The following is a 19,123-nucleotide window of genomic DNA, read 5'->3' as shown; positions in this document are numbered from 1 at the left end:
GTACTAGAGGTTTTGGCCAGAGCAATTCGGCAGGAAAAAGAAATAAAAGGAATCCAAATAGGTAACGAAGAAGTAAAACTCTCACTGTTTGCAGATGACATGATCTTATATATAGAAAACCCCAAAGAATCCATAGGAAAACTATTAGAAACAACCAACAGCTACAGCAAAGTTGCAGGGTATAAAATCAACATACATAAATCAGTAGCATTTCTATACACTAACAATGAACTAACAGAAAAGATCTCAAGAACTCAATCCCATTCACAATCGCAACAAAAAGAATAAAATACCCTGGGATAAGTTTAACCAAGGAAGTGAAAGATCTATACAATGAAAACTACAAGACTTTCTTGAAAGAAATCGATGACAACATAAAGAGATGGAAAGACATTCCATGCACATGGATTGGAAGAATAAACATAGTTAAAATGTCCATACTACCTAAAGCAATCTACAGATTCAATGCTATCCCAATCAGAATCCCAATGACATTCTCTACAGAAATTGAACAAAGAATCCTAAAATTCACATGGGGCAACAAAAGACCCCAAATTGCTAAAGCAATCCTGAGAAAGAACAACAAAGCTGGAGGCAACACAATCCCTGACTTCAAACAACACTACAAAGCTACAGTTATCAAAACAGCATGGTACTGGTACAAAAACAGGTGCACAGATCAATGGAACAGAATTGAAAGCCCAGAAATAAAACCACACATCTATGGACAGCTAATCTTTGACAAAGGAGCTGACGGCCTACAATGGAGAAAAGAAAATCTCTTCAACAAGTGGTGCTGGGAAAACTGGACAGCCACATGTCAAAGAATGAAAATCGACCATTCTTTTTCACCATTCACAAAAATAAACTCAAAATGGATCAAAGACCTAAAGATTAGGCCTGAGACAATAAGTCTTCTAGAAGAGAATATAGGCAGTACACTCTTTGACATCAGCTTCAAAAGAATCTTTTTGGACACCATAACCCCTCAGAAGAGGGAAACAATAGAAAGAATAAACAAATGGGACTTCATCAGACTAAAGAGCTTCTTCAAGGCAAGGGAAAACAGGATTGAAACAAAAAAACAGCCCAATAATTGGGAAAAAATATTTACAAGTTATTTATCTGACAAAGGGTCAATCTCCATAATATATAAAGAACTCACACAGCTCAACAACAAAAAATCAAACAACCCAATCACAAAATGAGCAGGGAACATGAAGAGACATTTCTCCAAAGAGGATATAAGGATGGCCAATAGACACATGAAAAGATGCTCATCATCACTAATCATCAGGAAAATGCAAATCAAAACTATACTAAGATATCACCTTACGCCTGTTAGAATGGCAAAAATATCCAAAACCAAGAGTGACAAATGATGGACAGGCTGTGGAGAAAAAGGAACCCTCATACACTGTTGGTGGGAATGCAAAGTGGTGCAGCCACTATGGAAAACAGTATGGAGATTTCTCAAAAAGTTAAAAATAGAAATACCTTATGACCCAGCCATCCCACTACTGGGTATCTATCCTAAGAACCTGAAATCAGCAATTCCAAAAGTCCCATGCACTCCTATGTTCATCGCAGCATTATTCACAATAGCCAAGTCATGGAACCAACCTAAGTGCCCAGCAACTGATGATTGGATAAAGAAGATATGGTATATATATACAATGGAATACTCCTCAGCCATAAAAAAGGACAAAGTCGTCCCATTCACAACAACATGGATAGACCTTGAGGGTATTATGTTGAGTGAAATAAGCCAGACAGAGAAAGATGAACTCTGTATGACTCCACTCATAGGTGGTAGTTAACATATGGACAAAGAGAACTGATCCGTGGTTACCAGGGGAAAGGGGGGTGGGGGGAGGGCACTAGGGGTGAAGTGGTGTACCTACAACATGAGTAATAATAATGTAAAACTGTAATTTCACAAGGTTGTTAACCATCATAATCTTAATTACAGAAAAAAAATATCCACACTTCCTAAAGCAATCTATAGGTTCAATGCAATCCCTATCAAAGTTCCAACAACGTTTTTCACAGAAATAAAACAAAGAATCCTAAAATTTATATGGAACAACAAAAGACCGTAATAGCCAAAGGACTCCTGAGGAAAAAAAGAACAAAGCTGGAGGTATCACACTCCCTGATTTCAAAATATACTACAAAGCTATAGTAAACAAAATAGGATGGTACTGGCACAAAAACAGACACAGATCAATGGAACAGAATCAAAAGTCCAGAAATAAACCCACACATTTATGGACAGCTAATATTCGACAAGGGAGCCAAAAGCATACGATGGAGAAAGGAGAGTCTCTTCAATCAATGGTGTTAGGAAAACTGGACAGCCACATGCAAAAGAATGAAAGTGGACCATTCCTTTACACCATGCACAAAAATCACCTGGATCTTATTACGTAGCAAAGGAGAACTTTCTTACACACACACTCTGCCTCAATCTCCAAGGTACTACGAGCCGCAAGAACAGTAATAGGAGGCACAGTTGAAAGACATTTTCCAGGAAGGAGAATGTTGCTACTGTCATTCAAGACTGCAAGTGGATATTCATTAAATACTCATTCTACTCCTATTCACTGCCCCCCATCTGACTTTCTTTCCATCTCTGTCACTAAGCTATCATTGAAGCTACTCATTAAACTCATGAAGTTAACATTTCTATTTTAACAGCTTACCTACAACAAGGGATTTTTAAAATTGATTATCCGTCTAAAATAGATGTGCCCCTATTCATTAGAAATCTACACAGAGAGACCATGGCTACTATTGCAGCTCCCTGACTACAGCATGGATGTGTACTCCATCCCTAGATGAGGATGTGTGCTCTGACCCTAGGACTAATTTAAACAGGATATTTAAAATTCCTCGAAATCACCAACTGTGTCTGACATCACTACCTACCCAACTCCACGTTATGCTTTTCTCTCTTGGGAGTAAACAGCAGAAGGATTAAGCCAGGAAATCACATGGCCAAGTAACATTTTTTGCAAAGGTCACAAAACAAACTCATTGTTAGATTTTCTGTAGTGTTTTAGAAAACAATGACAAAAGAACCTGAAACCTTAATCCTAAGAAATGTGCCTTGGAGATAAGATTTCTTATAGCTGATAAAGATGCAAAATATATTTGAATGGGAATTACTACTAGGGGAATTCAAGTAAAAATGGGGCAACAACTTGTAAAAAGCATCAGGTAAGGAAATGGTTACTTTCAGCTTCAGTTTTCAAGCCTCTGTTATAACCCACTTCGAGTTTGTCACCAGCTCTCATGGATACTCAACTGACTTCTGGTTCTTCCTCTGATTTGATTCTTGCTCTCCTCTTTATCTGCAGTTCTTCATATAAAAAGCAAAGTAAACATTTTAAAGTAAAAATTGTAACACTATTCCTTTTAACATCTTGCAGTGGCTTTTTAAATAATAACCTATAGTGAGTTGAATAGTGTCCCTCCAAAATTCATGTCCACCTGGAACCTCAGAATGTGATTGTGAGGGGTAATTTTATGCATCAACTTGACTGGGCCACTGAGTACCCACACATTTGCTCAAATGTTATTCTGTGAAGGTGTTTTTGGATGAGTTTAACATTTGAATTGATGACTAAGTAAGGCATACTGCTCTCCCTAATGTGGGTGGCTCTCATCTTCTCAGTTGAATAGAACAAAAGGATGACCATCAGAATAAGAGGGGATTCCTCCTGTCTCACAGTCAAACTAGGAATAACAGTTTTTTCCTACCTTCAAACTCAAACCGAAACACTGACTCTTCCTGGGTCTTGAACCTTTCAGTCTTTGGACTGGAATTACACCATCAGCTCTCCTGAGACTCAGGCCTTGCACTCAGATTGGAACTAAGCATTGGCTCTCCAGCTTGCTGAGTGCCAATCTTGAGATTTGTCAGCCTCCAAAACTGTGTATATCTATACAAACTGTTGGTTCTGTTTCTCTTGAGAACTCTGACTGATATAACGACCTTGTTTGGAAATAGGGTCTTTGCAGATGTAATTAAGTTGAGGTAATACTGGGCCCTAAATCCAACAACTGCTCTCCTTATAAGAAGAGGAGAAGATACACAAAGCTACAAAAAGAGTGGAAGGCCACATAAAGATAGAGGCAGACATTGGATTGTTGTAGTCATAAGCCAAGGAATACCAAGGATTGCCAGATGCCACTAGAAGCTAGAGAGGAAAGGAAGGATTCTTCTCTAGAGCCCTCGGAGGGATCATGGCCCTGCTCACACTTTAATGTTGGACTCCCAGCCTTGAAAACTACAAGATAATAGATTTCTGTTGTTTTAAGCTACTCCGTTGTGGTCACTAGTTCCAGAAGCCCAGGGAACCACTACAATATCTAGCCTCCTTACCATAGACTAGAAGATATTATGGGATCAATCTCTGTGCTCATTCTCTGTACTCTAGCCACACTGTCCTATTTTCTTTCCCTCAAACATGTCATGCTTGCTCCGACTCAGGGCCTTGAGCTTGTTCCTATTGCACAGAATGTTCTTCCCACAGATCTTCACAGGGCTATCTCTTCTTCTTTATTCAGGCTTCTCTTCAAAAGTCACCTATTCAGAAAAGCCTTATCCAAACACCCTAAAGTAGCAATACACACCCTTGCACCCCTCATTACTGTTTTGTTTACTTCATAAAATGTATTATATCAAAAATATATTACATAAGAGAGTAATATGAAATAATATATACATTTTATTATTTGCTAACAGTTTTGTTGTTTGCCTTCCCTCAACAGAATGGAAGCTTCATGAGGGCAGAGGCTTCATCTTGTTCACCATTCAACCTCAAGCTCCTGGAACTATACCTGACACATAAAACGTGTCTGATAAATATTTCTGGACAACCAAAACAATGACTTATCTTGGAAAATATATAAATATATAGTACAGGAATGGAAAAAAGACACAAACGAGCTGTTAGGGAAAAGGAAAATCTGGCACAAATAAATAAAGATAAAAAGGAGAAAGATAATATCGAGTCCTTCACAGGTCTGGACTAGATTTTCTTAAATATGGTGAACTTCATTGATGGTGTGGCCCGTGTCTGTTTCTTCCTTACTAGCAGCTAGTGAACCTGGCACAGAGTGAAACCTCAATAAAGGTCTGGAGGGAGGGTGGGAAGAAGGGAGGAAAGGAGAGATGCTTGCATGGGTGGGTGAAGGACAGCATAGTGGGATAAATAAGTCAATAAAACCCCAAAATCTGGGAGCTTTGAGGTAGGAGACAGGGTATCTCAAGAAGAAGTAGAAGAAATGCCTCAACTGTGATCATATTAAGTGAACTATAAACAGCTACAGAACTAAAGATTAGAGAACTGTTTAGCACAAGACATGCTAGAATTTAATCTCTTTTCACTATTTTCTGAAATTTTTGAATTCTTTCAAAGTCTGGAACACTTAAGAAGTATTAAACATTTTTCTGCCTTCTCATAACTAAAAACCTGACTCAAACTTTCGGAGAGCAACTAGAGTCATATCCATATACTCATTTGTATAAAGCATTAAAAGATTTTACTTCCACAGGGGGGTGGGGAGAGTTTGCTAGAGGAAGTGACATTAGGGCTGGTAGAATAAAAGAAAAAGAAAAAAAGGGAAGGAAACAAAAGAATAAACAAAGGTAGGAAGATTTTAAAGTACATATTATTCAAGAAAAAAACAATGGTTCAGAGGGACTAAGTATAAGGTACAAAGATGGGGAAGTAGAGGGAGAGAGAGAAGATGAAGTAGCTTCACACTTGTGGAGGGCTCTGCAAATAATCCTCACGAGCGCAGACTTTGTCCAGAATATCTCAAGACAGTTTAATTGTGAGCTCTGACTCTCAGAAAAGCAACTGTGGAAGCACTGTAGAGCACAGTGCAAAGGAAACAGAGACAGGGCAGGTGAAATCATTGAGAGGCTACAGGAATCATACGTGTAAGAAATAGTGAGGGCATCTGAAGCATCAGTATAGCCAAGGAGAAGATAATTGTACCCAAACACCTCTTCAGAAATAAAGTCAGCAGATCAAGGAGAGTGACTAAGTGGACAGGAGAAGTAAGACAGAGGAAGGAACAGACCTTGACTTTGAGGATACAAGCTCTAGGATCCAATATTGGGACAGGGAAATAAGAGGGACAGTTGGGGGTTGAGAAAAATAGGTAAGGAGACATAGGATAATGAGGATTTTACTCTGAGGCAAGACTCGTGTTTGTCATGATTGAGATAAGCAGGTCTTAGCAAGTTGACAGCTACAAGGGAATTCAAATTAAAAAGGGTAGAGAAGGCTCCTAAGGGAAGTTCTAAATCTGAAGCAAAAAGGAAATATTGTTGAACTCAGAGGATATACCAAAAACTGTGCTATGTGATTCAAATGTAATCTTTAAAGGAGATCTACAAGGCAGCTGAAATTATCCCCATTTCACAGATAAAGAAAACAAGGCTTAGAAAGATTAAGTTGCTCAAGGTCACACAGATAACAAATAAACTTCTATTAAAACTTAGCGTGTCTGTAATGAATGCCCAGGACCATTTTATAATTTGGGGCTTTGTTTTATCTACTAAGTTTATAAGTAAATTTAGCCACTAAGTTTTGACAACTTCCTCAGTCACAAAATTCTGCATAAGTCAGATGCAATAATTTCCCCCTTGAAAAACTTATCTTGAATATTTATATATTCTTATTCTCCTTAACTTTCTCCTTAGTGACTAAACAAATTACTGTCTCCTTGATGTGGACAAACTGAAAGTCCTTGTACACAATTATTCACACCTGGCAATATGGTTTAGAAATATGTAATTGAGAAAAGGCAAGCACATTTGGACTTTAAGCTTTACCCATGAGTCAAATATTCTTTATTCTTACTATTTTTGCCTGTCTGATTCAAAATAACAAAGCTGAAATAATACAGTATCTTGATTAGCTGTACTTGAGAGTAAGTCTCAAGTGCCAAAGCTTCTAAAAATATCACTAAAAGTGAGCAGAAGACTTACAGGAATTTGTGTCTCAGCTGAAAACCCAGTAGTGGACATGATGGACTAACAGGGACTGAAAATACGCTCCCATGTTAGCAGCTTAAGTAGACAAAATGTATTTAATACATTTAATACATAGGAGGACCCTTACAATTGCCCCCAGCTTACTGCCTGGAGAGAGTTTTCACGCCACCAGAGGGTCGGGGGGTGGGTGGGAGATGATCCAGGTGGAGACCAGAAGTATCCCTGAGTTGAAAAGGAGAGTTGATAATCAGGGGAAGCCAAGGCAGCTGAAATTTGCAAATCAGAGGATGGGAGAGAAGAGAGCTTCGGAGAGAAAGAATCATGAAACCTGCAGGAGGTTGCCCTCTAGTCTTCACCTGAGTCTACAGGAGCACATTTGTGGGAGGCAAGGAAAACAAGCAGTGGAAGGAGCAGGTAGAACAATTCCCAGAGCTCACACAGCAGAGAATAGTTGGGATTCCCACCAGTCACAGTGGAAAAACCGTGTAATACATCAGGAATTAGGCAGAGTATTCAGTACAGGGAAAAATTAGCTCTAGACTAAAGGCTGTTCTGGTTCCACTCAGGAAAGCGTGAAAGCAAACCTCAGAAAAATCAACTATTTTCAAGTGATGTAACTGCATCTCAGAATAAAACTCACGAATATTTATAGAAACCAGAAATATCCAGCACCCAGCAACGAAAAATTCACGAATGTGAATTTTCAACGAAAAATTTGAATGTTTGGCATTCAAGAAAACATTGTCAGGCATGCAAAGAAGCTGGGAAATACAATCCGTATGAGGAGAAAAAGCAACTAATAGAAACAGACTCAGAAATGACATACATGACACAATCAATAGATAAGAGCATTAAAATAGTTATAAAAACTATTTTCCATATGATCAAGGAAGTAAATGAAAGCACAAGCATGGTAAGGAGAGACATGGGAAATATTCTAAAAAACAAACCACTGGTGGTCTTTGACTCCATGTCCTCCTTCTCTGACAGTCACTAATTCCCTTTGAAAGAAATGGGGGCATCTTCATTCTTTAAAATACTGTGTGGGTAGGTGATGCCCTGGTATCCAAAAGAATCATTCTGTGGCTTGACTTGTCGAAAGGCTTCATCTCAGCAGATGTTAGACTACAAGAGCTCTGAGGGAAGACTGCAGCCTCAGAATGCTGGTGTCAAGGAAAGCAGTTGCTGGAGGTTTGCTCACGTCTCACTAAACGCCAACTAATGCTTCTTTCTCTTTTTTATTTTTTTTGGTCATTTCTACTTTTTCCTTGATCTTTTAATAATGTTGTAGCAAAAAGTATGAATTTTAGTCAATTAAAAGGCTGCGTGAACTCAAAGTATTTCATAGACTAGCTTGACATAAGACTGGCAGGATTGCTATAGCCCTAATTTTTTTACATTATTTTTATTGTGATAAAATATATCTATAACATAAAGTTTGACATTTTAACCATTTTTAAGTGTACAATTCAGTGGTATTAATTATATTCACAATATTGTGCAAAACTATTTCATTACTCCAAAGAGAAACTCTGTCACCATTAAGCAATAACTCCCCACCCCTACCACTGGTCCCTAATAACTCCTGTTCTACTTTCTGTCTCTAGGAATTTGCATATTCTAGATACCTCATGTAAGTGGAAACATACAATACTTGTCTTTTTATGTCTAGCTTCTTTCACCTAGCATAATATTTTCAAGGTTCATCCATGTTGTAACATGTATGAGAACTTCATTCCTTTTTATGGCTGAATAATATTCTATTGTCCATATATGCCACTTTTCGTTTATCCATGCATCTGTTGATGGACACGTGGGTTTTTTCCACCTTTTGGTTATTGTAAATAACGCTACTATGAACATAAGTGTATAAGTATCTGAGTACCTGTTTTCAATTTGTTTAGGTATATCCCTAAAAGTGGAATTGGTGGGACATATAGTAATACCATATTTAGCTTTTTGAGGAACTGCCAAGATATTTTCCACAGTGGCTGTACCATTTTACATTCTTACCGACATACATAGGAGGGTTCCAATTTCTCCATATCCTTGTTAACACTTGTTATTTTCCTTTTGTTCTTATTATAACTATCCTAGTAGATGTAAAGTGATATCTCCTATGGCTTTGATTTGCATTTCCCTAATGACTAATGATGATGAGCATCCTTCATGTGCTTACTGACCATTTGTATATCTTCTTTGCACAAGTCCTTTGCCCATTTTTGAATTGGGTTGTTTGTCTTTGTTGTTGAGTTCTAGGAGTTTTTTAAATATTCTGGATATTAAACACTTGTCAGTTACATGATTTGCAAATATTTTCTCCTAATCTGCAGGTTTTATTTTCACTTTCTAGATAATGCCCTTTGATGCACAAGTTTTTAATTTTGATGAAGTCCAATTTACCTATTTTCTTTTTTGCTGCTCATGATTTTGGCGTCCTATCTAGGAATCTACTGCCAAATTCAACGTAATGAAGATTTACCCATGTTTTCTTCTAAGAGTTCTACAGTTTAGCTCTTATATTTAGGTCACTGATTCATTTTAAGTTAATTTTTGTATTTGTTGTGATATAGGGGTCCAACTCCATTTTTTTCATGGGGAAATCCAGTTGTCCAGCACCATCTATCTGATGAAAATTCTTTACCACTTGAATGGACTTGGCACTCATCTTAAAAATCAGTTGGCCATAGATGCATGAGTTTATTTCTGGACTTTCAATTCTATTCCATTGGTCTGTATGTCTGTCCTGATGCCAGTACCATATTGGTGTTTCTTGTTTTTGTTTTTGTTTTTCTGGGAAAGATTCACTTTGAGCTAATATCTGTTGCCAATCTTCCTCTTTTCTTTTTGTTCTCCCCAAAGCCAAGTACACAGTTGCACATTTTAGTTGTAAGTCCTTCTAGTTCTTCTATGTGAGCCACTGCCACAGCATGGCAACCAACAGACAAGTGGTGTGGTTCTGTGTCTGGGAACCGGACCTGGGCCACTGAAGCAGAGTGCACCAACCTTTAACCACTAGCCACAGGGATGGCTCCATACCATACTGTTTTGATCACTGTAGCTTTTGTAGTAAGTTTTGAAATTGGGAATTGTGAGGCTCCCAACCTTGTTCTTCTTTTTCAATATTGTGTTTTCTACTAGAGGCCTCATGCCATTCCATATGAACTTGAGTATCTCCTTTTCTATTTCTGCAAAAAAGATTGTTGGAATTTTCATAGGAATTGCACTGAATCTGTAAATTGCTTTGGGTAATACTGACATCTTAATAACATTGAATCTTCCCATCCATGAACACAGGATATCTTTTGCCAGTTTCCTTTGATCTAATGAAAAGTGATCTTGTGAAAAGGGCAACCAGTCAAAAGATCTCAACGACTGTACAATACTGTGCTTTTGTCCCTTGGACTAATGTGCCTTTCATATTGCCACTCTCTAATAAAATTATGATTAACTAACTTTAATTTCCAGGGCCAATAAGATTTCATACTAAAAGAAAAACAATATCTCAGAAGAACAGCTATTTAAGTATTAAGTATTGTTGCTAACAACTTAAGTAAAAAATATTGTTATAAGTTTATTATTATAATATATAGCTCCATCACAAAATTAATGAAACATATAAACACACAAAGAAATGTTCTTATACACAGACATACTCATTCTCACAGCAAAAGACTGAGTTAGTAGTCTTCATATAATTGATATTATACTGAAGAAGGGGAGGCGATTATCTATAACTAAGAGATTAACAGTACCATAGAAATAATTATGCTTTGTTTGTTCCACTTAATTCTTGTAAGAACTCACCCATACATCAAATCTGACCCTAAATCATACAAATTTTCTTGAGAGATATAGAAAGATGGCTGTGTTTTGGGGCTGTACATGTTGGCTGATGGAAAAATGAATGGGAGATGATAGGGAATGACTCAATGTGCTGCAGTAGTCTCTAACCTTTTATGCTTATGAACACTTCTTAGTAAAAAAGTTTTGAGCAGGGGCCGGCCCCAGGGCCAAGTGGTTAAGTTCGTGCGCTCCGCTTCGGCGGCCCAGGGTTTCGCTGATTCAGATCCCGGGCGCAGACATGGCACCGCTCATCAGGCCATGCTGAGGCGGCGTCCCACATAGCACAACCAGAGGCACTCACACTAGAATATACAACCACGTACTATGGTGCTTTGGGGAGAAGAAGAAGGAAAAAAAAAAGTTTTGAGCACACTCCTAAGATACGTGTGTTTATAAATTATACACATGAACTACTCACTGCTTATTAAATTGAACATTAGTAAAGTATAACTTCTCTTTTTTTAGACAAAAAACAATTAACTACTAATATTTTCTTCCAGTAACACACTGGATCATCCTGTACACCATAATGAAGACAACTGCTTTAGAGTATAAAAAAAGAAGACGACAAGAGGTGACGGTTTTTGCAACTTACTATACATCCTAACTCTGCTTCTTCTTCTTGAAACTCAGAGACTGAATTTCTGTCTCTTTCTTCAGAGTACTGGCTCACTTAATCTGCTAATGTTCCTTTGTTGGTATCAATAGTAAAAATTTCTCCCTACTTGATCTATTATACAAGAAAGTTTCCAAGTGTTGTTCTCACGGGCAAAGATGGGTCAAGAATCCTGTTACATGTCACATTAGGGAAGAAGTCAGGAGCATCCAAGGAGGGCCAGGTGGTTCTCAGAAGTGGCAAAGGGAGAACTGGCCTGTTGGTGGATAGGAAGCCGAAGAGAAGCAAAAGCCAGGTCTGGAGGGCTGACAGACCCCACAAGAGGTATGGTGTGTTCTCACAATGGCTTCTCCCCCAGAAATCAGTCAGGAAATTTAATCCTTCTCTTGCCAAGTAAGTGTCTGGTTAGTCATCTCTTCCAACAGGAATAAAACGGCACAAAGAGATTGTTATCAACCTCATAGGTGAAGAAATCACAAAAAGCCCATGGTTAAATGACGTGGTCTCCTAGCTGTAGCACTGCCTATTTCTTTCATTGGTAACACTAACATTAATAGTATTATCACTTCCCTTTGTAATCTGTTGTTCCTAAGGTGACAAATATTCCCATCTACCTTATTATTTGTTAAAACACATTTTAGATCAAACTAGAAAATAGAACAACATGCCTGGATATACAAAGTGATGTGAAAGGATGGGAGTGTTGGGGAATTGAGACTTGCCCAAAGGATATGTGGTCTTGTGGTTTTGTTAGATTTTTCCTTTTTTTTAAACTTACATCGCTGAGCCTTTCCCGAGAGCTGCTCCTGTGGAAGCCCTTGGATTCTCCACTGGCGCTTTCACTGTCACTGTCCCTGCAGCTGTTCTGCCCTGGCTTGAGCTAAAGGCAAAAGAAAGGAGAAAAAAGAAAAGAGTCAGTGGTCTCCTCACACAACTGTTTCTTCACCCCTGTTCTTTATTCTTTGTCAAAAGTGAACTATTTAAGGTCCTGATCTTTAACATTCTTCTCAGTTTCTGAATAGTGCCAGGCAAGCTGTGATAGAAAGAAACATGACAATGTCAATATAGATAAAAGACTTAGCAAGGCTTAAATAAACACTTGAAAAGTCTAACAAAGGTCCATGGATCTTGGAAAGTAATCTTCCCTCAGATTACTCCTCTGTTCCATTGTGATTTTTTGTGACTAATAAAAAGACCAAAAACACTGAATAAGCTAAAGACAGATTACACCAACTAGGATTTCCCACTTTATTTCTTCTGTCCTCTTCTGAAAAAAAGAAACAAAAAAACAGAACAAGAAACAAAGTTTTCCCCTCCTAGGAGAAAAATGAGGAGACGCTACATTTTATGCTTTAACCTCTGGGAAGACACTTAATGATCCTGTTTTCTGAGACAACATTCTGGAGATCTCTGCCAGATATTTAAAGTACCAAACCAAGACCTACAGCTTAAGTAAATTAAGCCAGCACTCATTCCACAAATATGTATTAAGTGCCACATTTGGGCCTGGTAGTAACAGTTAAACCCCCCAAAAATAAATAAATAAAAAAGAAAGTCTCTGATCCTACGAAGCTTACATTTTAGCAGTTTTCATACAACTACCCAACTCTGATTTTCACATTCAGGAAGTTCTACACATTTACCTAGCTCTGATTTTCCATTAAAAATGAACAAACACAGAGCCACCCCTGATGGTCTAGTGGTCAAAGTTCAGCGTTCTCAGCATTTCGGTGGCCCAGGTTCACTTCCCAGTCATGGAACCACACCACCCATCTGTCAGTTGCCATGCTGTGGTGGCGGCTCACAGAAGAACTAGAAGGACCTACAACTAGGATATACAACCATGCACTGGGGAGTTTTGGGGTAGGGGGGACGGGGAGAACAAACACACAATTGAAACCATCAGTCCATATGAGGATATGAGTCACACACATATGGACACAGACTTCTCTAATGGAACCCAGAAAAATGATGCTAATTTTACTTTGTCTCCTCCAAAGCCCTTAAGTATTTAGTTTTCTCCTAAATTACTGCTAACCTGCTAATTCTAAATTAATTCAGATACAAGCTGTATGAGCCTTTTCTTATTACTATGGAATAAAAGTTCAGAATATTGTCATTCTCTTCAAGTTTTAACTTTTATACTTATAATAAAGGAGGATTTAATCTAAAGTGAACATCACTTTCTCTCAACTTCCTGAACATGTCATGTCCACTCCTGCTCTGTGCTTTTTCACACTAGATTTCCTCTGTCTCAAATGCTCAGCCTTACCTTCTCTGTGCTTCTCAGGACAAGACTTTTTTAAACTCAGATATTATCTCTTCCACTATGGTCTTTGAAGAGCTCTTTATTTCTATATTTATTTTTTAACATATGCTTTCAAAGTTTAACTAGCATATCATTCCTCATTAAATGCCCTTGATAATTATGATATATTTTCAAGTTTAAAATATCCTACTGTTAAATACATTTGTACTGATGATGAAACCTGTATGTGGAGTGGGCCCTCTAATTCATAAGCAATGTCAGAACTCTTATCCCACTGGATCTCTGAGTTAGGTAAAGGTAGACGAAGCTACCTCCAATGGATGGATGAAGAGACAGAGCCAGGCAGGAGATCTCGGACTAAACCCTTGTCTCTACTGCCCACTGCTCTCTTCATTTTAATTCTTAGTGCCCACTGATGTGTTTACATTTAACCTAGAATTAATGATTCTGCAGTATATCAGAATTCTCCATAGAATATATTTTTAATACATTTGTGGTACCTGACTGTATTCACAAGGAAAGAAATCTTATTAGGTAATATTTAATCAAGAGATGTATATAAAAGCTCAGTCTTCCAAATTAGGGTGAGAAACATCCAGCAGAGAATTAAGGGTATAAAGGCGTGAAGACTTTTCTTAATATCCAACTGGCTTAATAAAATCTAGACTTTGCATTTGGGTCTCTTCCATGTTTCTTCATGGAAGGAAAATGATGACTTCAACAAGCCCCAACAAGAGATGCCAGTGGCCCTGGCATAAATTATCTGACTAAATGTTGATCTAGGCTAAGGGCAAAACCTAAGAAAAACCAATAGGAAGCAGCTTGCTAGCCTTCCCTGTGCCCTGCCAGCAAAAGCACTTCAGTGAATTCTCTTCAGAGAACCTTACATAAAATCTACCCCCACACTATCCCTTTCTCCTCCAAAGCCAGGATCAAGTTTAAAGGAAACTTAGGATTTTAAGCTGTCAGAAAGCTCAATATTTCAAAGAAATGGACTGACTACAGTAAGTACTAAAGCTAAACCACAAGATTTCAGGCAAAGAAGTATTCATTCCTAATCCCATGAATACATTTAAAACTGGCATTTTCCGCCATGTCCAATGGATCATTTGGGGTAGCATAACTAACTCAGAGGTTATAATCCTTCACCTGAAATTCCCAGCTATTACCTACAACCAAGAGACATTACAAAGGCCAGGTGCTGGCTCAAACATTTAAAGACCCAAGAAAAATCGATCTGCTTGCATTGATTTCTCCTAGCATCCATGGTAGCTCTCCTATAAGAAAGCTTTGCTATAACTGATGCAATCAGATTTCTTACTATCAGGCTTGAGATAATTCAGGACCTCGTTTATTTAAAAATTACTGTAATGGACTCTCCAGTTCCAGAAGTTTCTTCCCATTAGAATATTATATAGTTTAGGCAGCAGAATTAGAACAAAACGGACAAAATTAAAGGAAGCTAGTATGTGTCAAGAGTGGCAGCACATCTATCAATAAGATTCACATTGGGCTGGCCCAGTAGCGCAGTGGTTAAGTTTACACGTTCCGCTTGGGCGACCCAGGGTTCACCCGTTCGGATACCAGATACAAATCTATGCACTGCTTGTCAAGCCATGCTGTGGCAGGCGTCCCACATATAAAGTAGAGGAAGACGGGCAGGGATGTTAACTCAGGGCCAGTCTTCCTCAGCAAAAAGAGGATGATTGGCGGCAGATGTTAGCTCAGGGCTAATCTTCCTCAAAAAGAAATAAATAAGATTAACAACTTTTATAAAAAGTAAGAAGCCAGTTGTTTTTCATTAAATCTCATTGTCAATAATATATTCTCCAAACTCTGAAACTGTGATCTCATCATAGAGTTAACTGTTACTAACCACTAATTAGGAAAACAGAGATCCACAGTTTTCTCACATTGCTAATGAAAATATAACAAAGTCCCATTAACCTGGATTGAGTCAAGGTAAAGCAATTCTGTGCACATCTGCCAAGATTTGTGAGCCAGACTGTGCCATTCTTTTCAGCTTGATTATGGAGAATTCTGACAAGATGCTAGACGCTCAGCAGGTGTCATTAACCCTTCAAACAAAATTCATAGAAAGATAAAGTGTGTAGAGAAGATATCTATGCCTGGAACTCAAGAGGAAGGATGTGAATTATGCACTGCAATATAGTAGAGCATCCAAAAGTAATCTCCTACCACAGTTTTGGTTCTAAAAGCAGCATAAATTCTATCTCAGATTGCTGAGTTTTCCTATAGGAATCTAAATGAATTCTACACAATGCTTGAAAAATGTGTCAGTAAGTACAGAATCTTCTTTTATTCAACAAAATTTTGTAATACACCTTCACTTGCATCAAAGCAGCAAGTATTTAATCTTGTAAAAATGTTGTTTTGTTTTTTCAAAATGTCCCCAAATGGGGAAAGTTTCATAGGTTGGGTGACATTTCTACTAATTTATCCCTTTAGGCTTTAAAAGGTAGTTCAGATGAGAGGCACAGAACCAAACTAAAAAACTTTATGAAAAAGCTGACACATCAAAATGAGCTAACAGGAAATAACTACTATACAGAAAATAACAAAGCTGAATAGAAAAAACATTTTCTTCAGAAATGAATAATATATTGTATTTTTAAATGTACAAAACAAGTTGTGCCAAAAAGTTAAAAATTAAATTCTGGAAACTAGGGCAGGGCAAAGAATTTATGCGAAATTTCTTGGGGATCATAGAATCAGAAGTTATCTTGTTATTGTCTTCAACAGAGAAAGAATTTTAAGTAAGGATTTGAAAATCTTAAAAGTTAACCATTAGCAAATTTAGATATTAAAAATGTTTGTCTTCCAAATCATTATGAAAGATAAAAGGATCAATACCATAATTAATAAAGAAATGGAGAGAAAATAAGGGAAACAGCAAGAAAGCAAAAGCATATAACTAAGCATATTGGTTATAATAACAATAATATACGTGGATTAAGCTCTCACTTAAAAAAAAGCAAGGACAGCTACTTTGCATTAGGTAAAATAGATAAATAAATATCCTATTATTTGTTAGTTATAAAGGACTCCTAAATTTAAAAAAAGAGAAAAAAAGACTTAACAGAAATAAATGACTAGATGAAGTCGTATGTCAAAGATAGACATTTTAGAGTGATAAAAGGTATACTCTTTATCTTTTATACTCCTGTACTTTATACTAAGAGATTAAGTTATAAACTTTGATATGCCATTATATATAGTAAAAACATTTTAAATAATAAAGGAAATAAACAGAAGGTGAAGACTTTAGCATCCTACTAATCAGGGAGAAAGAAAACAGAACAATAAAAAAGGACAGAGAAGTTAAAAAAACTCAGTTTGACTCAGGCAATAGATAGTAAATATGGTAACTTACAGAGACCATACCATCCGGAGCATCTACGGGACATTACCACCAATTGAAGATGTATTAGGTCACAAAAAATATCAGAATAAATTGCGAAATGTAAAAATTACATGAGCAGCCTTTGCTATGATAAAAATTAATGACAACACTCTGAACTAAATATTCATATCATCTAGATATTTTTAAAAATCTTTTTCAAAAAGTTCTTTTTAAAAATTCTCTCCACAATTAAAATTGAGTCAAAGACAAAATCACAAAAACACCACTTAAAAGTTAAGAAAATGAAAACTATAAACATGTAAATTAACTCTACAGAATCTGTAATATCTGTGCTAGAGGTTAACTCATTTATTTTCTATTAAATGGGAAATAACAGAAATAAATAGCCTAATTATAGAAATCATAATGAACATAAAGAAATAAGACAAAAAAGCAACTATAGGGAAAATTAAAGGAAGGAGATTTTTAAAATAACTACATAATGAATTGGAAATCAAAATATTAAACAATTAGGGGCCAGCCCCGTGGCCGAGCTGTTAAGTTTGAGCACTCCACTTCGGCGGCCCAGGGTTTCACCGGTTCGGATCCTGGGCGTGGACATGGCACTGCTCATCAAGCCATGCTGAAGCAGCGTCCCACATGCCACAACTAGATGGACCCACAACTAAACATATACAACTATGTGCCAGGGGCCTTTGGGGAGAAAAAGGAAAAATAAAATCTTAAAAAAAAAAATTATACAATTAATAAATTAGATTAAAATTGGGAACAAAACCCACAAAGATAAAGGAGACATACATCTTAAAAATCTAAGAATACAAAGAAAAACCAAAAATAGAAATAATATATTATATAATGATAATGTGATAATATAATAATATATAATGTGAAATATGTGATTATCATTACAAAAATGTGATAAGCACATTTCTAAATTATAGCAGTAAACATTATTCTATGGTAGTACTGTCAAAATCATAATCAAATACTTTAAAGTTTTAAAGCAAATTTAACAAAATTTGATCCAGAGGGTGAAAAAAACATCCAAAGCTAATCTGTGCCCAAATCTGACAATAACAAAACGAAGAGGGCACTATGGAATGATCTTAATTAAAAGAGCTGCAAAAATCTGATGAAATACAGCAAATTAAACTTAATAATAGGTTAAAGGATAGTCTACCAAGTTCTAGCAGAATTTTTCACAAGAATATAAGAGTCCATCCTTTCACAGCTGGGTACAAGGAAAATATTTGAGGCTATGGCAAAGTTCTAAAATTGGAGTATAGTGATTGTTGCACAACTCTATAAATTTAATAAAACTAAATTTTTTACTTACGAGTGAATTTTATGGTATATAACTTATATTTCAATAAAGCAGTTTATTTAAAAAAGTAAGAGATTCCATCAGTTTAATCTCTTACTCGAGAAAGAGTCAGGTCCCTGTTAAGGACTTTATCTGATTAAATCATAGGTTAGGCCCATAGAAGGTAACTCCCTTTCTTAAAGCCAACTCTGCTATATAAAAAAGTCTAATCACGGGAGTGAACAGGGGACACATATCTTGAGAGCCATCTTAGAATTCTACCAATGACAGTGGGTTTACAAAGACAAGAAAACGAGAAATTGCCTCTAAATCCGTGTATCATAAAATCACTCCAACAGAACTAGGCAAATTTTAGTAATGCAAAATAAGATAGAGGTCTTGGATATGCCTGGACTTTAGAGTGTCACTTACCTATGGCAGTGATGTTCCCAAACAAATATTTAAGAATATTTAACAAATAATAACTAGAAGATTGTGTTATTAGCTTGAAAAATGGAAACTACTGGAGACGCACTTGCCCAACGCATACATTATTCCACATTTAAAGGGGTTCAGCAGACTTCATAGCAGTAGAAAAAACTCAAAGACAAAATAAAGAGAGGAAACTAAGCCAAGATCAATCTGACTGCACAGTCTCAAAGATAAACAAGAAGCAATGAAGACAA

General features: G+C 36.9%; 1 protein-coding gene across 10 annotated transcripts in view; it reads right to left on the bottom strand.

The window, feature by feature from the left end:
- Window positions 1-19,123, bottom strand: part of AUTS2 (activator of transcription and developmental regulator AUTS2) — a 1,153,302-nt gene that overhangs the window by 625,273 nt on the left and 508,906 nt on the right. For all 10 annotated transcript variants that reach the window (XM_070484474.1, XM_070484470.1, XM_070484475.1 and 7 more), the window contains one exon: window positions 12,259-12,360. In XM_070484474.1, coding sequence (XP_070340575.1) covers window positions 12,259-12,360 — 102 coding nt within the window. The remainder of the gene's footprint in view (window positions 1-12,258; window positions 12,361-19,123) is intronic.

Source organism: Equus asinus, chromosome 14 (assembly GCF_041296235.1).
Source record: "Equus asinus isolate D_3611 breed Donkey chromosome 14, EquAss-T2T_v2, whole genome shotgun sequence".
Lineage (NCBI taxonomy): Eukaryota > Metazoa > Chordata > Mammalia > Perissodactyla > Equidae > Equus > Equus asinus.
The sequence above is the reverse complement of the archived record's forward strand: the minus strand, read 5'-3'. Positions and strand labels throughout refer to the sequence as shown.